Source organism: Pongo abelii, chromosome 11 (genome assembly GCF_028885655.2).
Source record: "Pongo abelii isolate AG06213 chromosome 11, NHGRI_mPonAbe1-v2.0_pri, whole genome shotgun sequence".
NCBI lineage: Eukaryota > Metazoa > Chordata > Mammalia > Primates > Hominidae > Pongo > Pongo abelii.
Window position 1 is genome coordinate 122,974,014 of NC_071996.2, and position 21,131 is coordinate 122,995,144.

General features: G+C 57.8%; 1 protein-coding gene across 5 annotated transcripts; it reads right to left on the reverse strand.

Annotated features, from left to right (window-relative positions):
* Positions 1-905: 905 nt before the first annotated feature.
* OBSL1 (obscurin like cytoskeletal adaptor 1) lies at positions 906-21,107 on the reverse strand. Of its 5 annotated transcripts, XM_024243789.3 has the most exons (20): positions 19,789-21,079; positions 17,604-17,873; positions 17,267-17,518; positions 16,822-17,124; positions 16,382-16,678; positions 14,788-15,060; positions 12,715-12,987; positions 11,754-12,026; positions 8,561-8,833; positions 7,524-7,799; positions 7,163-7,450; positions 6,701-6,976; positions 5,812-6,081; positions 5,378-5,650; positions 3,834-4,100; positions 2,964-3,076; positions 2,258-2,414; positions 1,923-2,084; positions 1,499-1,603; positions 906-1,183 (listed from the first exon to the last, which is right to left on the reverse strand). In XM_024243789.3, the coding sequence occupies exons 1-20, from the start codon at positions 20,798-20,800 to the stop codon at positions 906-908; spliced, it is 5,691 nt and encodes a 1,896-aa protein (XP_024099557.2). In that variant the 5' UTR covers positions 20,801-21,079. The 5 variants fall into 5 exon arrangements, with proteins under 5 accessions (XP_024099557.2, XP_063569132.1, XP_063569134.1 ...); XM_063713062.1 differs by lacking the exons at positions 906-1,183; positions 1,499-1,603; positions 1,923-2,084; positions 2,964-3,076; positions 3,834-4,100 and having other exon boundaries at positions 2,152-2,414; positions 5,378-5,726; positions 19,789-20,969; XM_063713064.1 differs by lacking the exons at positions 906-1,183; positions 1,499-1,603; positions 1,923-2,084; positions 2,964-3,076; positions 3,834-4,100 and having other exon boundaries at positions 2,377-2,414; positions 19,789-20,969.
* Positions 21,108-21,131: the final 24 nt, after the last annotated feature.

The following is a 21,131-nucleotide window of genomic DNA, read 5'->3' on the forward strand; positions in this document are numbered from 1 at the left end:
TACAAGCACTACAGCCCTCGGTCCCCAGTGCCGCTCACCGCACAGGGGCTCCAGGCAAGGTCTGCCCTCCCACATCACTCAGAGAGGCAAGGAAATGAGCTGTAGCACTTTTATTGTTTCCTGACACCTCTGGTTTCCTTGTCTCTCTACCCCTGCCCAGGGTAAGGGCAAACGCCTTCCAAGCTGTCCAAGGGCACCCGCCTGGCCTGGTTAGGTCCTCCTAGTTACCTGCAGAGGAATGACTCCACATGGGGCTGGGGAGAGAGGAGGTACCACCTTCCTCTCCCCTGGCAGAGCCTGGACACCAGTACACAAAGAGCTGGGCTCCCAGGCTCTGCCCTACCCTTTCTGGGCCTTGGTCAGGGCTGTCTTGGCGGCAGGAAGGTGGGGGTCAGCTAGGGGTGGGGCACAGCACAGCACCTGAAGGGAATGCTGGGATTTGGGATAGAAGGTGAGATGTCTCCTATGTGCAAAAGGAAAGAAAGAGGCTTCTGCCGAGGCTGACGTGGAACTTGCTGAGATGGGCAGAGGCAAGCTGGGCAGAGGGCAGGAGGGAGGAGGGACAGGCTGGAGGAAGGCAGTGTTGGTGAAGTGGGGAGGAAAGGAACTGGTAGAAACAGGGCTGTTCAAGAGAGACAAACATGGTCCAGTGGCAGGAGAGAGGAGAAGCCTGGCAAGAAGGGGCGTAGAAAGGTGGGAACAGCTGACCAGGAGCAGCTGATCTGAGCCAAGCAGTTCCAGGGCTTTCCAGCCCTGGGTGTGCTCTACCCCTCCCCTCCCCTATCCCCACCTCCTACGTATCCCAGGACCCGTTACCACCCCAAGTCCTGGAAAGCCTCCCATAGGTGTGGCTTAACCCATCAGCTCCCAGGCGCCCTCACCCTCCTGCCGCTGCCCAGTTGGCTTTACTCACCCTCTACCAGCAGCCGTGTGTGGGCGCTGTCCTGGCCGGCCTGGCAGCAGTAAGTGCCTTGGTCCTCAGGTCGAACGTCATGGATGACCAGGCTGTGGGTGGGGCCGTGGCTGCGCATCTCATACTTATCTCCCGGGCACAGCTCGGCCCCCTCCCGCAGCCAGCACACGTGGCCCCCCAAGCGGGACACAGTCACCTCCAACACCGCCCGGCGGCCCACCAGAACGGTCTTCTCGCGAGGGGGGTGGCGGCACATCTGGAGAGGCAATGCTGGGGGTAGGGGGCGGGGGCTTAAGTTAATAGGGACACGCATGGCCCCCAGGAGAAGAGACGCATCTTCCCTCCCTGAAGCCTCCACTCCTGGCCTTAGCCCTCTATGCCACCAGTCCGTTCCCTTGCACCTCAGACCCAAAGTCTCCTCTTCCCGGGGAAACGCGCTGCCCTCTGTGACCCGGCCCAGGAGAGCCCCTCGGGGGGAAGGGAAGAGAGAGAGGCAGCGTTCTTGGGGCCAGCCCCGAGTCCGTCAGTCCCAAGGCAGGAGAGACAGGATGTACTCTCTCTGTCGCTCCCACCCCAGGTGCTTACCCTCCACTTCCAGTAGAGCCAAGGACTGGGCGGGCCCCGCCTGGAAGCGGACTTCACCGGCGTCCTCGGCGCGCAGCTCGCTGAGCACCAGAATGTGTTTCTTCCCTGGGGGTGAGGGGGTGGCTAGCGAGGCCGGAGCCACCTCTGAGGAGCGTTGGGGACGAAGGTGGGGGCGCAGCAGGCCCCTGGGTCGTTTCGGACGCCGTCAGTGTATGCTAGGGTGGGCGGAACAGGGATGCGGAGCGGGAAGACTAGCTGTCCGGGACTGGGGGCTGGGGGCGGGGGAAAGACCAGGGACGAGGCTCACAGGGCCGTGGGGCGGGGCCCGTCCGAGCCAGGGGCGGGGCTTGTCCCGGTGGGGCGGGATCTGTCCGAGCCTGGGCGGGGCAGCGAGGGGCTCGAAAGGGTAACCAGGCGGCCAGACCTTCCTGTCGGATGCGGACGCGGGCTCCGGGTCTCAGCGGGCGGCCTCCGAGCTCCCAGCGCCCCGTGGTCTCGACCTCCGACACGGTGCACTCGAACGTGGCGCCGTCGCCTTCGCGGGCGCTCACAGACCGCAGCTCGGAGAGTACCGCCACAGTACGCTCTGGGGCGGAGCCCGGGGCGTGAGCGGGGCGGGGCAGAGGGCAGGTACCGGTCACGCCCCCCCCTCCACGCCCCCTTTCTAGAAGCACGCGCGGTCAGCAGGATCGGGGGAAGATCGCTCCGCAAGTTTCGCGCCCAAAGCAGTGCCCAGCCTCCGCATCACCCCATACCCACCGCGCACGGTCAGGCGGACCGGTCCGGCGCGGGCCGTCCCCACCGCGCAGCTGTAGGTCCCGGCGTCCGAGGGGCCGCAGCGTCGCAGCTGGAGAAGGCGGCTCGTTCCGAGGGCCTGGAGCCGGAGCCGCGGGCTAGGCGTGAGCGCGCTCCCGTCCTAGGGGCGGGAGTTGCAGAGGGTCCGGGCGAGCCCGGCTGGGCACAGGCGACCCCGGCCCTGGCAGGCGGCGGCACCCTTTGTTGATGCCAAGCGGTCTCGAGGCGCGTTTATGCGTGTCTCGTGTTCCCAGGCTGGGGTCGGACTGTCCCCAAGCCTTTGGGGCCGTGCCAGGAGCCTCTTTGAAAAAGCATCACCCTTTGGGGACCTTAGGGCCGCCAAGGTGCTCGGGAAGCCCAGAGCCAGGTATCGATCACAGGGGACATGGGCACGGATTCTGGAGTTAGGCAAACCTGGATTCAAATATGGGCTCTACCTGTTGTTTGCCCTTGGGTAGGTAATTTTTCCCACTGAGCATCAGTTTCCTGATAGGTATTACAGTGACAAGACCTACCTCCTAGAGTTGTCCTTGGAGTAAGGGATTAAATATAATGCAAATCTTAGCCAGTGCCAGGCACATCCGCTCAAGGAATATTAGTTGTTTCTGTCTGGGGCATTATTATCGTTGGTGTTACACTGAAGTGGGCTTGGCTGGGGCTGGGATCTGACCTTCTCCCAGGTAACATCAGCCAAAGCTTGGGAAAGCTCGCACTCGAACGTAGCTGTGTCGCCCTCGGTCACCTCTAGGTCCTGTGGCCCCCGCACGATGGTCACTGGGACCTCTGGGGGTGGGAGAGGGAGGACAGTGCAGAGGGAGCAGGAGGGGGACCCATCTTGCAGGGACAAGGAGGACATACACTTGGGCACAACGGGCAGTAGAGGACACTAGCGAGTGGGGGATGAGCTGGGACAAGTGGTCCAAGAAGGATCTGTCAGTGGTGAGGGTGTGGGGGGAGGTGGGCAGGGCCACAGGGCCAATGGGTTAGGAGTGGCCAACTGGGAGTCACACTTTAAGGTGGTCAGTGGGGGAGAAGCTGGGGGCCAGAGGGCAATGGGGAAACGAGCAGAGATGCCAGTGGAGTGGTCAGTGGGAACATCCTGGGGCTGGAAGTAAAAATGGGGGACACTCAAGCAGAGTTGCTAGTGATGTCGCCCTTAGGCAGTCAGTGGATTCAAGGGACTGGAATGGTCACGGGGCCCACACTTAGGCGGGCAGAGGGAGCCATGGCAGGCAGTGTTGCCAGTAGGGCCACAGTTAGAGTGGTCAGTGGGGTGGTGTGCAGACGGGCAGACAGCAGTGACAACAATGGCATAGGCATGCTCACGGTAGCAGAGTCAGTGGTTGGCTGAGCCCTGGGCAGTCAGGGGCCACACAGGGCCTATGAGTCAGGGGGATCACACTCTGGCAGGGATGTCAATGAGGGCCACACTGAGACAGGCATGGTCAGTGGGGGTCACACGAGTTGGGGTCAGTATTCATGCCTGGGGTAAGTAGGGCCACACAGGTCAGCAGGCAGGCTGTGGTCCTGGAGACCACACCTCTCACAACGAGTCTGGCTGCGCAGCGCAGGGAATCCGCAGTGAAGGAGACGCAGCCTGAGTCGACCAGGCCCAGGCCGTTGAGTACCAGTCGGTGACAGTGGCCCTCCGAATGGATGTGACACTTGGGCCCTGGATACAGCCGTACTCCACCCCGGGCCCACTCCCCGGTCACACCTTCCTGGGACAGCTCCAGCTGGAAGGTGGCACTGCCCCCCTCACTGATGGTCACGTCCTCCAGAGGCCGCAGCACCCTCAGCTGCCTCGCTGGCCGGGGGAGATGGAGAGAGGGAGGATGAGGCCTCCAGCTCTGGGCAGGGGTTGGTCGATCTTCATCCCTTGGCCCTGCCTATACCCCTCAACACCCAACCTAAGGTCCTGATCAAAAAAGTTCGGAACCAGTGTGCAGGAAGAAAGGGGCACAGTGGACAGATTTGGCGGGGGGAGGGCTGTATCAGGGTTAGGAGATGAGGGCACAGGAAGGGGGAGAAGTGTGGTTAGGGGATCGTGGAGTCTGCGTGAGGGATGCTGTGACACTTGAAGGAGCACAGAATTTAGAGTCAGACACACTAGGAATGGAACCCTGCTCTACCACATAGTTTGTGTGCTATGTGATCTTTGGCAAATGGCCTGACCTCTCTGGGCCCCAGTTGCCCCAGCTGTACAAGGTGAATCACATTGGGACACAGGTTTATTGTGATGATTTCTTGAATGAAATAAGTTAGAAGAGATGTGTCACCAATGACAACCATTCACCAAGCTCTGTGTAAGAATTTTCATGTTACCTCAGTTAATGTTCCCAGAGACACCTGAGACAGGGATCAACCCCATTTTTAAAATTTGAGACAGGGTCTTGCTGTCACCCAGGCTGGAATGCCGTGACATGATCATAGCTCACTACAGCCTCAAACTCCTGGGTTCAAGCAATCCTTCTGCCTCAGCCTCCCTGGTAACTACCATGCCTGGCTAATTTTTATTTTTTTTGTGGAGATGGGTTCTTGCTATGTTGCCCAGGATGGCCTCGAACTCCTGGCCTCAAGGGATCCTCCTGCCTTGGCCTCCCAAAGTGTTAGGATTATAGGCGTGAGCCATTGCACCTGGTCTCAGCCCCATTTTTAAGGAGACTTGGCTCAGAGAGGTTAACTTGCATGAGGTCACACAGGAAACAAGAGGGCTCCAGCTTTGGGTGGGAGGTGTGGGGTGCTGTTTGCCAGCCATCCCTGCTACTTAAGTGGGTGTGTGTATCCCTAGAATACATGACTGAAGGATGCCCATGGCAAGTCTTTCTGGAGAATATTTGTGTTTATAGCAAAGCCAACTTGGAAATATGCAATGGAATGCAAAATCTACATGGACTTCTAAGGTAAATAAAAAATATTAGAAAAAGAAAGGTTTTGCTTTGGGCAAGCTGCTGCTGGGACGGCCATGGGTGATTTTTCTCAGCGATGAGGGGCACTTTGGTGGGGGCCTGAGGGACTCCAGGACAGCCAGAAAAGGCTGTGCTGTAGGGTGGGTAATGCATTAAGAGAGGACAGGGCACTCACGCCTCACGCTGAGCCTGGCCAGGGTGCGATCGTGGTGGCTCTCGCAGCTGTAGGTGCCCTGGTCGGCCAGTATGACACCATGGATGAAGAGGCGGTGGATGTGCCCATCCTGGACCATGGACAGGCGAGAGTCGTGGGGCAGGGGCTGCCCACCTCGCACCCAGCGCACGGCCCCCACTGCACCCACTCGGCCTGTCTCCACTTCGAGACACACATCCTGGCCTTCCTCTGCCCGCACATCCTGCAACCGCCGTAGGAACAGCAGCTCTGTCTCTGATGGGGAAGAAGGAGGCCATGGAGTCTGGTGGGGTTGGAGGCTGGCCCCTTGCTCCATCCCACTGGTCTGTCCCTAGGTGGAGAGGTAAGGCTGCTGGGATCCAGGATGGGAGTATAGGCACGCGACACAGAGCATCTCATCCTCATCAGGACCTAACCTCGAACATGGAGCCGGGCACTTGTGGCCGTGCGCCCTGCCCGCACAGTCACGGTCCCCGCATCCCCTAGTTGGCAGCCTCGCAAGGTTAAGATGCGGCTTGAACCATTCTGGGCCATCTCCACTTGGGGCCCTGGAGTGACGACGGCCCCATTGCGCAGCCAGGTAACATCAGCATCTGGTGGGGAGACTTCACACCGGAATGTGGCATCATCGCCCTCATGGACAGTGAGTGGTGTCAGCTCCGAGACCAGCTTCACCGGCAGTGGCTCTAAGGGGCACGGTCAGGCAGTGAGCTGGGCTGAGTCTTTTCTCCTCTCTCCTTTTCATCCCCTCCTCAGGATACAGGCCCTCATCCCCAGTCATTTAACAAACCTTCTGTGAGGACCTACTATGTATCGACCACACGGATGGCCCAGAGGACAAGATGCCAGCTCCCTGCCACTCCTTTTAGTCAGTTCCTCATAATCCTAGCCTAGCACCCCACCTTGGTGGCACCCTAATAATATCATTTACCAGGGACCCTATTTACAGCATTTACTTGTCACAACAGGCCTATAAGAAAAGCACTATCCCCTCTTTTCAGAGCCGGGGCTCAGACAGGTTGAACAACTTGGCCAATATCACACAGCTACTGGGGCACAGAATCTAGGCTAGAACCTGGCTAGGTGGACTCTAGAGCCCCTGCTTTTAACCACTGGTCTATGCTGCTCTCAACATGAGGGTTTCTGGAAAGAGGAGCCCTGAGCCCCTATCTGAGTGATGGTCATGCACACACTGGTTGGAGCCAGAAGCAGCAAAGCGGCGGTGGAGGAGTAAGGGGGCCCTAGAATGTGGCAGATGGTCCTTGGGGTGCCAGAGCCCACAGGGTGTGAGGGGTACACTGTTACCTTCCACGCTGACAAGGAAGATGCGGCTGTCCTGGGGTGCGTCGCACAGGTACTCCCCAGCGTCCCCGCTCCGTGCCCCCTGCACCCGCAGCACCTGCCTGGCCCCGGCCTGCTCCAGCTGCACCCGCCCCTGGCTTGCCAGTCGCTCCCCGTCCTTGTACCAGCGCACAGGGACCCCTGGCCCGGAGAGGTGCACCACCAGCTCTAGGTCCCCGCCTGGAGTGCTCCGAACCCTCGTCTGGGCTGCCTCGGGAGCTACCACGCGCACAGGGGGCTCTGTGGAATCAGAGCTGGAGGTCACTGGGAGGGAGAGGCTCAGGGCTTTGAGGAGGGCAGGGGGAGGCACGACGGGGAGGGTACTGAGAGAAGTGGGGCCAGGGATGGGCAGGGCATGCTGGAAAAGCAGGAATCCTACAGGGTTTGGGGTGCCACTCTCAGGCTTAGTGCCCAGGCTGTACTCACCAGCCACCTGGACAGTGAAGCTGAGGCTTGGGGCTCCTGGGGCTGCTCCAGACTGGCAGGTGTAGAGCCCTGCATGGGCTGGGCCTGCAGCCTGGATGCAGAGGACTCGGCGGGGGCCCTCGGCATGGAGCTCTAGGCCCTCGCCCTCCTGCACGGGCCTCCCATTGTGGCTCCAGACCACGGGGGCGCCAGCCCGGGACAGTTCACAGTTCAGCACCACTGGCTCCCCGGGGGCCACACAGAGCGGGCTTAGAGTTGTCTCTGGAGCAAGGAACTGCACTGGGGGCTCTGGACAAGAGAGGAGGGTGTCATCCCATGCTTGCCCTTGCCTCCCTGCCCTGGGTTGGTCAGGAGCACCCACCAGCCAGGATGACATTGAAGGTGATGGCCTCATCCCGGGTCTCACACACATACTCCCCGGCGTCCTCAGGCTGGGCGTGGGGCAGGGTCAGGGTGCGGGTGGGCCCCTCGGCACGCAGCTGCAGGGCATCTGATGCCTCCACTTCCAGCCCATCCTTGTACCAGCGCACCTGAGACCCAGCTGGGGCCACCTCACAGCGCAGCTCCACGCGCCCTGGAGCCCCAAAATGCAGATCCAGGGAGCGGGCTGCCGGGTGCACAATCCTCTCTGGTGGGGCTGGTGGGTGGGCAGAGAGAGGGGCACAGAGGCTTGGCCAGCAGGCCTCTCCTGCCTCACCCGCCAGATCCTCAGCCCTCCCCACTGGCAGCACAGCTCTTGAGAACAGTGCCAGCTACAGTCCATGGAGCAGCTGCTGCGTGCCAGGCACTGTCCTAAGAACCCTCTGTTTTTTCAATCAGTTACTCTGACCACCCTCAAGAGGTGCACAGCTGCTGGCTGCACTTCACAGCTGAGGACCTGAGGCCTCTATAGAGGCAACTGACTTGCCTAAGGTCACACAGACAGAGGCAGATCTAGACTCACACCCAGATCTACACACCCCACTCCACACCCACCCCCACTTCCTATCCCCTTTCCCTGCCTTGCCTCTGATGCACTTGTTACCACCTGACAAATCATCTCTTTTCTTTTTTGTCTGTCCACCCTCTCCAGAGTTTAAACTCTGTGAAGACAGGAGGTTTAGTCTTATTGGTTCACTACTGTATCCCCAGCATCTAAAACAGTGCCAAGCACATAGTAGTTGCTCAATGAGTATTGAATGAATGGATGAATGAACGAATGGTTCTAATTGCTGGGCACCCTCCCACCAGGCCTCTGGTCCTGACCTGATGTGGCTAAGCAGAATTCTGATGGCCAAACACGAGGAAGCTGGATAAGGGGAAGGCTGGGGATGGGGTGGGGGAGGTGGGGCTAGGTGGGTGTCTGTCCCTTAGCCCCCTACCTCTCTACCTCCTCTGTGTGCTGCAGAGACTGCCCACCTGTGACAGTGACAGTGAAGAAGGCCGAGTCATCTCCAGCGTCGCATACAAACTCGCCCCCGTCCTCGGGCTGGGCAGCAGGTAGCACCAGGCGGCAGCGTGGCCCATCCCTCTCCAGCACCAGGGCCTCACTCTCCTCCACTTCCAGCCCGTCCTTGTACCAGCGCACAGGGGCATCCTCCCGAGACAGTTCACACATCAGCACCACACACTCCAAGGTCACGGCAATCAAGGTCACCTCATCGCGAGGGTATATGATCCGCACTGGGGGTTCTGCAGGGTGGGGACAACCACAGCCTGTCACAAGCGCACCCGTCAGCCTCTCTGGAGCTATTCGGCAGCATGAAGTCCCCATCACCCACATAATAATAAGAATAATAAGTGAAATAATAATAAGCAATAATAGGTCCACAATTTGTTCTCTGGAATCCCTGGGGCCAGAGGGTGTTAAAGAATGCAGAATGCTTTGGATTCCAGAAATGATGCGTTTCTCATCTATCATGTACCTTCCTCAGCCCCCACGGGAGCCTCCCCCTTCATCAGTCACGTTAACATGTCTGTGGTAGAACACAAATTACATTCACCCTAAGCAGGATATATTGAAAGATACAGAATCTTATAGATACAAGAATATATCTATAAGACACTCATATCTTATAGATATACAGCTATAGCTATATTCACCCTCGGCAGGATAATTAAAGCATAGAAATAGCTTCAGAGCAATTAAGCTCAGGTTTTCCTGAAATGACTTGGAATACAAAACTTACAAAAAGCCTTTGGATTTTGAGAGTTTTGGAATTTTGGAACTATGGATAAGGGATGGTGGATCCGCAACAGCAAACATTGATATGACACTTCCTAAGGTCCAGGAACAGTCCCAAGCACTTGAAACATTTAACTTTCATGGCAATCCGAAGAGGAAGGTAGTGTTTTATCCCCATTTTCCATATAAGGGACTGGGCACAGAGTGATTATAAAACTTCCTTAAGGTCACAGCTGGCTACACCCACTCTGGGGCAGGAGGAGGAAATACCCTCTGTTAAAGGGAGGCTCAGACCCCACAGGTAGTGGCAGGAATTCCAAGCCAAGGCTTGCAGGAACTCAGTAATGCTTTTTGCATTCAACGTCTGTCTGAGAGTTCCCCGGGGGTGCTAAATGCTGATTCTGGGAGCTCATCTCCAAGTTCTGGTCACTCCTCTGCAGAAAGGGAACCATGTCAATATTAGAGGTGACCAGCGCATGGAGGCCAGGCCTGCCCACACCCCCGCTGCCCCCAGGTCCCCCCAGAATCTTCAAGTTTTGGGGAGACTAGTGCTCCATTAGCCTCTGGCCCCCTGGTGGCTGGGCTGAGGAACTGCTAGCTTCCCAATTGGGGGCCAGGGTTGGGGGGATGGGGGCTGGGGGTGGTTTATAGGGGCATGCATGGGCCAAGGTAACCACAAGCTCCCACTCAGCCCCCCAGCCTCCACGGAGACTCCTGCCTTGAGCCACACAACCCACCTCCCCCATGGGCTTGCTTGCTCTAAGGGTCTGGGGGATGCAGGCTGGTCCTCTGGGGCCAAGCAAGGCCAGGAGAGACCAGAATGCAGCTGCCTGAGGAGTGGGGAAGGTGATGAGGGCAGTGGGGTGAGGACAGGGTGCAGTGATGGGACCGGGTGGCTGCCCAGCCCCGGGACCTCAGCTTGGTGTCAGACTTGATTTGCTCTGGCCTAGAGCAGAGGTGGTGTTTGTGTGAACTTCCCCGTGAAGAGACTGGTGTTTGTGGGGAGCCTGAGCATGGGCTGGAGTTTGTGTGGCTGTGGTCATTCTGTCTGGCCACGGCTGGGTGGGAGAGGGTGAAGGTGATTACGACAAGGCAGAATATGTGCAGAAGGCCTCTTAGGCATTGTGGGCTTGTGTGTGCAGAGTGCATTAGCTGGGGTGCAGGGAGTAGGGGGGCCCTAAACAGCTCTGCATGGGGTATGACTTTCAGGGCAGGGCTGGGAGAGGACATGACTGTGGCCGCAGTAGGATGGGGGCTCCAGTGCAGCCACTGGGGTTCTGTGCCACCCAGAGCTGCCTAGCCCTATGGACCCCCAGCCCCAGACACACACTGGGCTGGGCGCTGTGAGCCATCGCCCCGAGGTCTCCGGCACTGAACCTCTGTCACTTCCACAGTTGTCCTGTGCTTCTCCCGCTTTGAATATTCTCCCCTAACCTCCTGCCCACACCTCACCCCACTTAGCTCCAGTATCAGCTTTGAAAGCACTTCCTGTTGCCTGGCCAGGGTGGTGGCTCCCAGCCCCAGGGTCCCTAGCGTGGCCCTCAACAACCCATGCTCTAAGATCCTGGAACGCGTCTGGCTTTCCTGCCAGGTTGTGCAGTCCTAGAGGGAAGCGGCCGTGTCTGTGCGCTGCTGGCTGCTGTGTGTAGAAGGGCGACTTTCTCCGAGGCCCTCCCTGACCCTCCTGCTCTGTGCTCTTGAGACCTCTGCCCTTGGCTCTCACAGTACTTATCACCAGGTGTCACTGTACATTTATTTGCATGTTTATTGGTTTAACACAGGGGTCGCAAACTCAAATGCCCACAGGGGCCAGGTTAGGTTAGCGGCTGAAGCAGTCTGGGGAGAGGCAAAAAGCAATGGCAGGGAGATGGGACAGAGGAATGTGGGCCCCAAACTATGGGGGCAGCTGCTACTCAGTGCCAGCTGTTCGTCGCCATGGGGGGAAGCGGGACCAGAGCCGCCGGGTCTTCGGCTTTTTCAAGAGGACGCATAACTCCGGATTGTTATTTGAACTGTCCTGACTTTGGTAAGACTCTGCAGACCAAACAAAGCACATGTGTGGAATGCGCAGGGCCCCAGGACTGCCCGTTTGCGACCCCTGGTTAACAGCTGCCTCCTCACCTAGCCTGGCAGCTCATTCAGAATAGGGACCGTGTTTGCATTACTCACCTGCTACTCCCAGTGCTTGATCCAGGGAAAGTGTTCAGTAAATGAGCTGTGGGGCAGAGCTAGGCCTGGCCTTGGGCACCGGGGAGGGGCTTGTTTCCTTGAATAGGGGCCCTGGGCTCATCTCAGCAAGAACCCTGGCACGTGCACCTGCAGCCCACACCTCCCTCCTCCCCGGGGTGCTAGCTGGGGCTATGTGGCCAGCTCCTCCAGGGCTCAGGGCTGTCTCTGTGACCCCGGGGAGCTGGGCTGGGCCCACACCTGTGACAGTGACAGTGAAGGAGGCCGACTCATCGTCAATTTCACACAAGTACTCGCCGGAGTCCTCCAGCTGGACGGCAGGCAGCACCAGGCGGCGGACAGTGTCTTCCTTCTGCAGGAGCAGCGCGGGGCTCTCCACCACCTCCTCTCCATCCTTGGTCCAGCGCACCTCTGCCCAGGGCCGGCATAGCTCACAGGTCAGCACCACACGCTCCAGGCGCACGGCTGCCACATACACCTTGCCGCTGGGATACACGATCCATGAGGAGACGTCTGGAGGACAGGGACAGCCACTGCCGGGCATGAGGGGTGGGCCAGGTGTGCCCTGCCGCCCTCCCTGATCCCGTTGTGTCCCCTACCCCTGGAAATTAGGCCATGTGTTGAAGAGGGACCTTCCTAAGACCACATCTCACAGCAGCTGACAGTTACCCACAGCCAGAGACACACGAATACAGCTGTCACAAAAGCACAGCAGACTTTGTGCTGCATAGGAGCTGCACAGAGGGGACCACGGGGTCAGCCTCGGCTGTAGAAACGCTCCACATTCTCTGGGTTGGGACAGGGATGGTAAGAAGGGTGGAACTGAGGAGAGGAGGGTTGGGAGGAGAAGCTGGGGGTCTCCTCCTCCAAGATTTTTTTGCCCCTCTAGTGCCTGAGACCACCGGCCCTAGACTCTGCCCTACCCTGCAACAGACTCACTGTCCCCAGAGATTTCCCTTGGTACAGGTTTTCAAGAGAATAGAGAAAGCCGGGCTTCCTTAGCCAAGACCAATGTGCTTATGATAACACGTTTCCTGAGTGTGACTAGACCATAGCTTGAGGAGAAAGGGAGGAGGTCCAATCTGCCAGGGGAGGGCAGCAGGGGTGGGGAACAGTGGCCCAGGAGTGAAGGTGTGGCAGCTGCCCCAGCGGGAGCAGGGGCACCTTCCCCTGTGCCTCCGAGGCCCACCTGGCCCCCCACCTGTGATGGTAACGGTGAAGTAGGCACGCTCATCTCCAGCGACGCACTGAAACTCGCCCCCGTCTGAGGGCTGGGTGGCGGGCAGCACCAGGCGGCGATGGGGCCCCTCATTCTCCAGCACCACGAAGTCACTCTCCTCCACCTCCTGCCCGTCCTTGTACCAACGCACAGGGGCGTCCTCTCGGTCCACCTCACAGGCCAGCATGACACACTCAGAAGTTATGGCATGCACGAACACATGTTCTCGGGGGTCCACGATGTGCACGGGAGGATCTGGGTAGGGAGCAGAGATGGCATCGCACAGACACCCCTGCACAATGAGTCCAAACTAGCTGTGTGTCCAGGAGACACTGTTTCTGCACAAGAGGACACTGGGGGAGGGCTAAGGTCCTGCTGTGTAGGGACTCAGGGACAATGACAAGGAATGCTGAGGGCATGGCAGGTGAGGCATGGCAGGAGATCATCTGGCACCAGAGTGCTCTGTGGGTCCCCAAAGGATCAGAGGTGGTGGGGTGAGTACATGGAGAGAAGGAAGCACAGAGAGTTCACGGAGTGGCAGCCACCATTTGTCTAGGCTGAAGGGAGGTCACTGTCACAAGTCACATCAGGGCCATGCTTACTGCCTCTATTACAAGAAAGACCCCAGGGCGGGCAGGAGGTGAAGGATGATTCAACAAGTGGCAACAGTGAGACAGCCACTCTCCAGGTAGTGGGTTCCCTGTCACTGGGTGCATTCAGGCAGGGGCCACAGTGTGGCCCCTGGCAATAGTGTGGAAAACAGGACTCCCACTCAGTGAGATGAGTAGGATCCGTGGTTCCCAAGCTGCTCTCTCAGAGAGTCTGCACTTGTTAAGAGAGGATCTTCAGGCTCCACCTTGGATATTGGGGCTCTGGACAGTCCAGGGATTTATAACCAGCTTCCAGGAGCTTCCTACAGCAGCCAGCCTACAGACTGCCTTGTGAGAACCACGGGGCGACTGCACTCGATGCTTCTGTTTGACTCTATCTGAGGCAGCAGGAACAGAACAATCCTGTGTGTGTCTCCAAGTTATGGTGTGATGGAGGTCACATAACCTCTTACAGCCTCCGTTTCTTTGCCTGTGAACTGGAGATATATTGCCCCTCATCTAGTTGTGAAGATTAAATGAAAGAGTGTATATCGAAAATACTTAGCATAGTGCTTGGCTCAGAGTAAGTGTCCAAAAAGTGTTTGCTCCCATCTCTCCTCCCCTTAATTGCATTTTGTTCCCCCACCCAACCCAGCAGAGGCTATGTGGACAGCAAGACAGTGTTAGTGTATCAGGGGTTTAGGAGGCAAAGGCATGCTGTGCGTGGCACACACCTATAATCCCAGCTGCTCAGGAGGCTGAGGAAGGAGGATCGTTTGAGCACAGGAGTTCAAGACCAGCCTGGGCAACAGTGAGACCCTCACCAGAAAGAAGAAAGAAAGAAAGAGAGAAAGAGAGAAAGAAAGAAAGAAAGAAAAAGAGAAAGAAAGAAAGAAAGGAAAGAAAGGAAAGGAAAGAAAGGAAGAAAAGAAGAAAGAAAAGAAAGGAAGAAAGGAAGAAAGAAAAGAAAGAAAGAAAGAAAGAAAAAAAGAAAGAAGGAAAGCCAGGCATGGTGGCTCACACCTATAATCCCAGCATTTTGGGAGGCTGAGGCGGGCAGACCACTTGAGGTCACGGGTGACCTAACCAACATAGTGAAACCCCGTCTCTACCAAATAATAAAAAAATTAGCTGGGCGTGGTGGCGTGCACCTGTGGTCCCAGCTACTTGGGAGGCTGAGGTGAGAGAATCGCTTTAACCCAGGAGGCGGAGGTTGCAATGAGCTGAGATCACGCCACTGCCCTCCAGCCAGGGCAACAGAGTGAGACCCTGTCTCCAAAAAAAAAAAAAAAACCAAAACCAAAAACAAAAAAGCAAGTGCAGAGTTATCTGAAACATGTCCCCTGGGCCACTGGGCTCTCCCTGTAAAGGACTCCCCCAAGTAGGCAGCAGACCAGAGGGCATGGCTTGTGCGGCCCCACAATCAGCCTTGGCTGGAGGAGCCCAGGCTGGCATGCTTCCTGACCTTGGACAGTGACGACGAAGAAGGCCGAGACCCCTTCTGTCCTGCACTCAAACTCGCCACTGTCCTGGACTTTGGCCTCAGGCAGGATCAGACGGTGTTTGCGCCCATCCATCTTCACCACCAGCAACTCGCTCTCCTCCACCTTCTGCCCATCCTTGTACCAGGTCGCCGGGAAGTCCACCCTTGAGAGCTCACAAGTCAGCACCACCCGCTCTGAGGTTGTGAAAGTCAATGACACCTTGTCCTGGGGGCTCAGGATGTGCACCGGACTCTCTGTGTGGGGAGAAGTACAGATAAGCACCCCTCCCTCCGGTGCATGGGCTCAGTGTCGGATGCATCAGAGGGAATAACTGCTGTTGTTGGGGTTTTTAAAAATAGGCTTAGGCTTACACACCAACCCTTAAGAGCAGTGCTTTGGCTGTGCATAAGAATTCCTAGGGAGCCTGCTAAAAATGCAGAATTCTTGGATTCCCAAGCATGCAGGGGCCAGGAAATCTGCATTATAAACCAGCCCTCCAGGTGGTTCTGATGTCAGTGAACTGGGATCCCATTTTGGAAATGCTGCTCTGGTTGCTGGTCAGGTCTCACCTGGCCCCTCTGCCTGCGATGCTGACAGTGAATCACCCCAAGACTCTGTGCACGGGTGCCAACAGATTCCTTGATTGGTCTTACAAACTCCAGCAGTGGTGACATGGCAAATGCTAGCGTGATCCTTGAACTTTGAGCGCCCCACCTCCAGCTGTTCTCCTCAGGGATGCCTCGTTCCCCTCCTTCCCCCTTTCAACAGGTGGCACAGTGTGATCAGGAGCCAGACTGCCTGGGTTCATAATTCAGCACCTGTGCTCATTAGCTCCGTACTTTGAGCAAGTCACTTAACTTATCTGTGGCTGTTTCCCCAGCTATAAAATGGGAATGTCAAAAGAACCTATCTTAAGTTTGAGATAAGCCTGGCCAACAGGGTGAAGCCCCGTCTCTACTAAAATACAAAAACAAGTTGGGCATGGTGATGCACGTCTGTAGTCCCAGCTACTCAGGAGGCTGAGGCAGGAGAATCTCTTGAACCCACAAGGTGGAGGTTGCAGTGAGCCGAGATCGCGCCATTGCACTCCAGCCTGGGCGACAGAATCAGACTCCATCTCAAAAAAGAAAAACCTATCTTATAGGGCCATTGAGAAGATTGTGTTAATGTATGTAAGGTGATTAGGACTGTGCCTGGCAGGTAGAAAGTCGCAATGACAGTGTCAACAATTAGACAACATGGCAGGAGGCAGTCAGGGACTAGCAGCCAGGGTCTGTGTCTTTCAAATGAGATGACAAATGTGACAGGATTCTGTAAACCACAAAGCACTCTAGAGAATTGGGATATGATGCTGACATATATCAAGATAACAAGGGGTGCCCTGGATGTTGCATGTGGGCATGTGGGTTGAAATTGGCCTTCCGGACCTCTGAGCCCTCAACCTCAGCCCATCACGGATGCTCCTTGCTCTCCTGGCCCAGATACAAAAACTAACAACAGCATCTGCCTCGTTTTGCCAACAGGACTTCTGTGTCTTGACCCTCTCTGCCCACTCAGGTCCCCACCGGCACCAACCTTGGATTGTGAGGGCAGCTGAGTCCTGCACGCCAGGGCAGCTGAAGCCAACCAGGGCACCACTGTCCTGGTGCTTGACAGCATGCAGGATGAGTCTGTGCTGCAGGCCCTTCTGCTCCATACGGTACCGCAGGGCCCCAGGTTCCACCTGGCCCTCTGGCTCATTACTCTTGAGCTCTTCCCCATTAAGGAACCAGGTACCCTGGATGATGGTGGAGAGATCGAGGGAGAACACAGCATCTTCCCCGTCGTATACCTGCACATCCTCCAGACCTGCCACCAGGCGAGCTGTGGGCACTGAGGCAGGGACAGAGTGCAGCTGTCAGAACTAGAAGGTGTGGCAGAGGGCAGAGGCTGGCAGATGGCAGGCCTGTGAGAAGACAAGCACTGAGAGCTGGGGAAGGGAGAAGTGATGGGCGGGTCTGGCAGGACCAACTCACCAAGGTGAGCAGAACCGTGGAACACCACGTGGGGACTACGGCCATGTCCGCTGACTGTGCAGATGCGGAAGCGGTAGTCACCCTCGGAGGGCACACAGTCGCCCGGCACCTCCACAGCTCCAGCTTTCTCGATGCTGAAGCACTGAATCCAGTCTTCAGAGCCCACTTCCTGCCGCTCCAGCCGGTAGATGAATGGGGTCTCGGGAGCTGGCTCAGGAGGCTTCCAGGTCAACAGGACCGTGTTCTTGTGGCCCTTGAACATCTCTGCCGATATGGGGGGTCCTGGGGGACTGTGCTTGACACCTGAGACCAAGGCAGGGATATGTTCCGGCCTTGCTCGGGCCTCCACAGCCCTTCCACCTTAAATCTACTTCACCAACCCAGCTCCGGCATCTGGCCAACCTCCTGCCCTGCCTCGCCTGTCCAGAGGCCTTCCTGCCCTCACATTTTACTCTGAGAAGAGTAGTGGTACGGGAGTTGCCCAGGCTAAAGGTGACCTCGCCAGCATCCTCTCGGGTGACCCCTGGAAGGACCAGGGCATGCATGTGGCCTGAGCTGCTCTGGCAGATGACCGGCAGCTCCTCCCCATCACGGCTCCAGCGTCCCTCGACCCTGGCCTCTAGAGTTTCCACTAGCAGCACTGCGTTCTCTCCTTCCAGGACATCGAGCTTCCGGGGCAGGCGCTTCAGGATGGGCCCTGAGATGCGGACAGGAATCCATCAACCTGGAATCTGAGCACCTGCCTGCCTCCGCCTCAGCCTCTTCCCCATGGGCCAGCTGACCTTTGACTGTGACGTTGGCCACGGTGCGCACCCGGCCCCGCATCTCGCATAGGTAGATACCATCATCGTCTGCCTTCAGCCTGTGGATGATGAGGCGCCGGACAGTGCCCTCTTCAATCTGCTCGTACTTGCGGCAGGGCAGCAGCCGCTGGTCCTCACGGAACCAGGCCGTGGGGATGCGGGAGTTGGGTACTTTACACTCCAGCACGGCAATCCCGTGCTCACGGCCCTCCACGTCCTGCAGGGGCCGTGTGAACCGGAGGCGGGGCTCTGTGGAGAGGGGAGAGACAAGAGAGGGCTCTGCAGAAGGCCCAGACTAGGAGTAGGATGCCTCAAAGCTCATTAGCTCATGCTGTGTGCTCTTCATGCAGAGCCAGCGGGCACTGTGGAATCATAGAAAACTACCAGAAGGGAAGTGGTGGTTCCTAAGATGACCTGAGTTCTCATCCAGCCCTGACACTAGCCACATCACCTTAAGCAAGTCCATTTCAATGCTTCTGGGCCTCAGTCTCCTTACTTGTAAAATAGGGAAAGGGAGAGAAGGGGTTGGACCAGATTGATGATTTACAAACTGTTCCCTGGGGCCCTCAAGGCCCTAGATAGGTGATTTCCAAACTGTTCCCTGGGGCCCCCCCAGTCATTTCACATATTCCGCAAGGGTCTGAGTAGAATTTAAAATATTTTAACTCTCTTTTTTTTTTTTTTTTTTGAGATGGAGTCTTGCTCTGTTACCCAGGCTGGAGTGCAGTGGCGCAATCTCGGCTCACTGCAACCTCCACCTCCCGGGTTCAAGCAATTCTGGTGCCTCAGCCTCTCAAGTAGAGCCGGGATTACAGGCAGGCGCCACCACACCTGGCTAATTATTTTGTATTTTTAGTAGAGATGGGGTTTCGCCATGTTGGCCAGGCTGTTCTCGAACTCCTGACCTCAAGTGATCCGCCCACCTCAGTCTCCCAAAGTGCTGGGATTACAGGGTGAGCCACCATGCCTAGCTATTTTAACCCTTTTCAAAAGTGTATTTCAAAAAAAAAAAAAAAAAAAAAAAAAAAAAAGAAAACAGGATGTTGGAAACCAGAGGATTAACTAGGGCTGCTGGAGAAGCAAGTTTTTGTGTGCGTGTGTGTGTATGCAACCCGGGGAAGCTCCTCTAGCCTTCCCTCCGGGCTTTTCTTTCCTGATGGAGGTCCAGATCAGCACCAACCTGACGAATCTGTGAGCATTGAGCATTGAACTGTAACAGTGAGGCCACCACCGCAGCCCAGGGGCAACATGCTTGACTGCATGCCAGGCAGGACTCAGGAGAATTTACCAACTTTTTTTCTCTCTAAGAGAAAAATCTGGACAATAACTAGTGAAGGTGTAATCTTTTGCGTTGGGATGAAATCCTATTATGGGGAGCGTTACCTTCTGGTGAGTTTGGGGTGTGCTTTTTTTTCCCTTTGGAATTTTCTGTTTATGAGAATGTAAGCATTTACTGGATATTGTTGGTGATTCAACTTTGAAATATAAACCTTCTCTCCTTCACCCTCCTCTTCTTGCAAACGTGGGGAGCAGTTTAATCAAAGAATAGTAAAAACACGCAGGACATTTGTCCTCCCTCAAGTCTAGCTTTCCACTGAATCACTTGTTTCTCAAGGTGACAGATGCAGCCAGGCCGTCCCCACAGGGTTCAGAGCCTGGTCTCATGAATGCAGCCTTTACTTCAAATTCCTGTATTCAATAAAATAGCCTCCTTATTCTCACTGATGGTTTAGAAGTACCTGTTATATACGTAGACTTAGCAATTTACGCCCATAAAATACTCCTTTATCTGTCTCATATATTGGGGCTCTGGTTGTGAATTCAGTTGGGGAAGGAGGAGTAAAATAACAAAGACGTTGAAAACCACTAGGGAAGAGGAGTTCTAGGGCCCTCCGCATTTGCACATCAATCACTCCTTAGTGGTGTTCCACCATCTGCCTCGGAATCATTTAGGGAGTTTGCTAAGAAGTTCCTGAGTACCCTGGAGACCTACTAAATCCGAATCCCTGGGGAGTGGGAGGCGGGCGGGTTTGGTATTTTAATATTCCCGCGGACCTCCTCTCCTCCAATCTTCGGGGCAGCGCTGGGCACCGAGGAGGGCTGGAGTTCGGAGGGCCTCGGAGGACACTCGAGGCCCCTCCCCAGGCCCCGGGCGCCGCCGTACCTTTCACGTGCAGCTGCACCGCACTGAGCGTCTGGCCCGCCGAGTTGCGCGCAGCGCAGACGTAGAGCCCACGGTCCTTGGCCTGGCAGTAGAGCACCTTGAGCACGAAGCCGCCGTCGCGGTCGCGGTACATGAGGCGGCGGCGGTCCGGGAGCAGCGGGCGGCCCTCCCAGTGCCATTCGATCTCGGGCTCGGGCTTGCCCATCACGTAGCAGCGGAACTTGGCGTGCTTGCCCTCGTTCACCCAGAAGGTCTTAGGCGCGCACTTGAGCGGCTCCACCACCGGCGCGGGGGCCTCGTCGGGGTCCGCGGGCGGGCTCTCGGGGGGCTGGTGCACCTGGAGCAGCGCCCCCGCCTGCGCGTGGCCGTGCGCGTTGCGGGCGTGGCACACGTAGACGCCGGAATCCGGCAGCCGAGCCGCCAGGATGCGCAGTGCCAGGCTCGCGCCGGGGCCGTCCTCCGCGCGGCCCGGCTCGAGCGCGAAGTGGCTGCTGTCCCACACTTCGTCCAGGGCCATCCCGTCCTTCTCCCAGTACAGTGTGGGCTCGGGGAGGCCCCCCGCCCGGCACGTCAGCACCACCTCCGCCCCCCGCAGCACCCACTGGGATCGGGGCCCCGTGAGGAAGACCGGGGCGCTCTCCCCGGACCCCGGCGGTGGCAGCGGGCGCTCGGCGGGCTGCGGCTCGGGGTCGGAGGCCAGCGGCTCCAGCACGGTGACGGCGGCCGCCGCGTAGGCCTCGCCGGCCGCGTTGCGGGCGCGGCACACGTAGACCCCCGCGTCGGTGGGCAGTGCGGCGCTCAGCAGCAGGCCGTGCTCCGCGCCGTCCGCCGGGAAGCTCAGGCGTTCCGAGGCCGCCAGCTGCTGCCCGCCCTTCTCCCACACCACTACAGGCGGCGGCTCCCCCAGGACCACGCACTTGAGCTCGGCCTCGGCGCCACTTACCACCCGCACGGGCCGCGGGAAGCGCAGGAAGCACGGGGGGCTCCCCTGGTCCCCCGAGCTCGCCTTCATCGCGGCGGCCGCAGACCGCCTGCAGCGGCGAACGGGGGTGTGGGGGGTGGGCGGAGGGCGAGCCGAGGCCGGGGGCGGCGGGGCCGGGGCGCGGCTGGGGACTGGGCGCGGGGACCCGCGGAGCTCTCCCGGGCCTCCCGCTCCCGGCTCGCCTCCTTACCCTCGGCCCCGAGCTGCAGCTCTCCGGCGGCGGCGGCGGCGATTCCCGGGCCCGAAGCCTGGCGCTCAGGGGGCAGTCCTTCCTGTTTGCCTCTCCAGCGAGGGGCCCCGCAGCCTCCCCTGCCCGCTGCCTGGCTTCCTGTTCTTGGGAGCCTCTCTTCCCAGCCCCCTC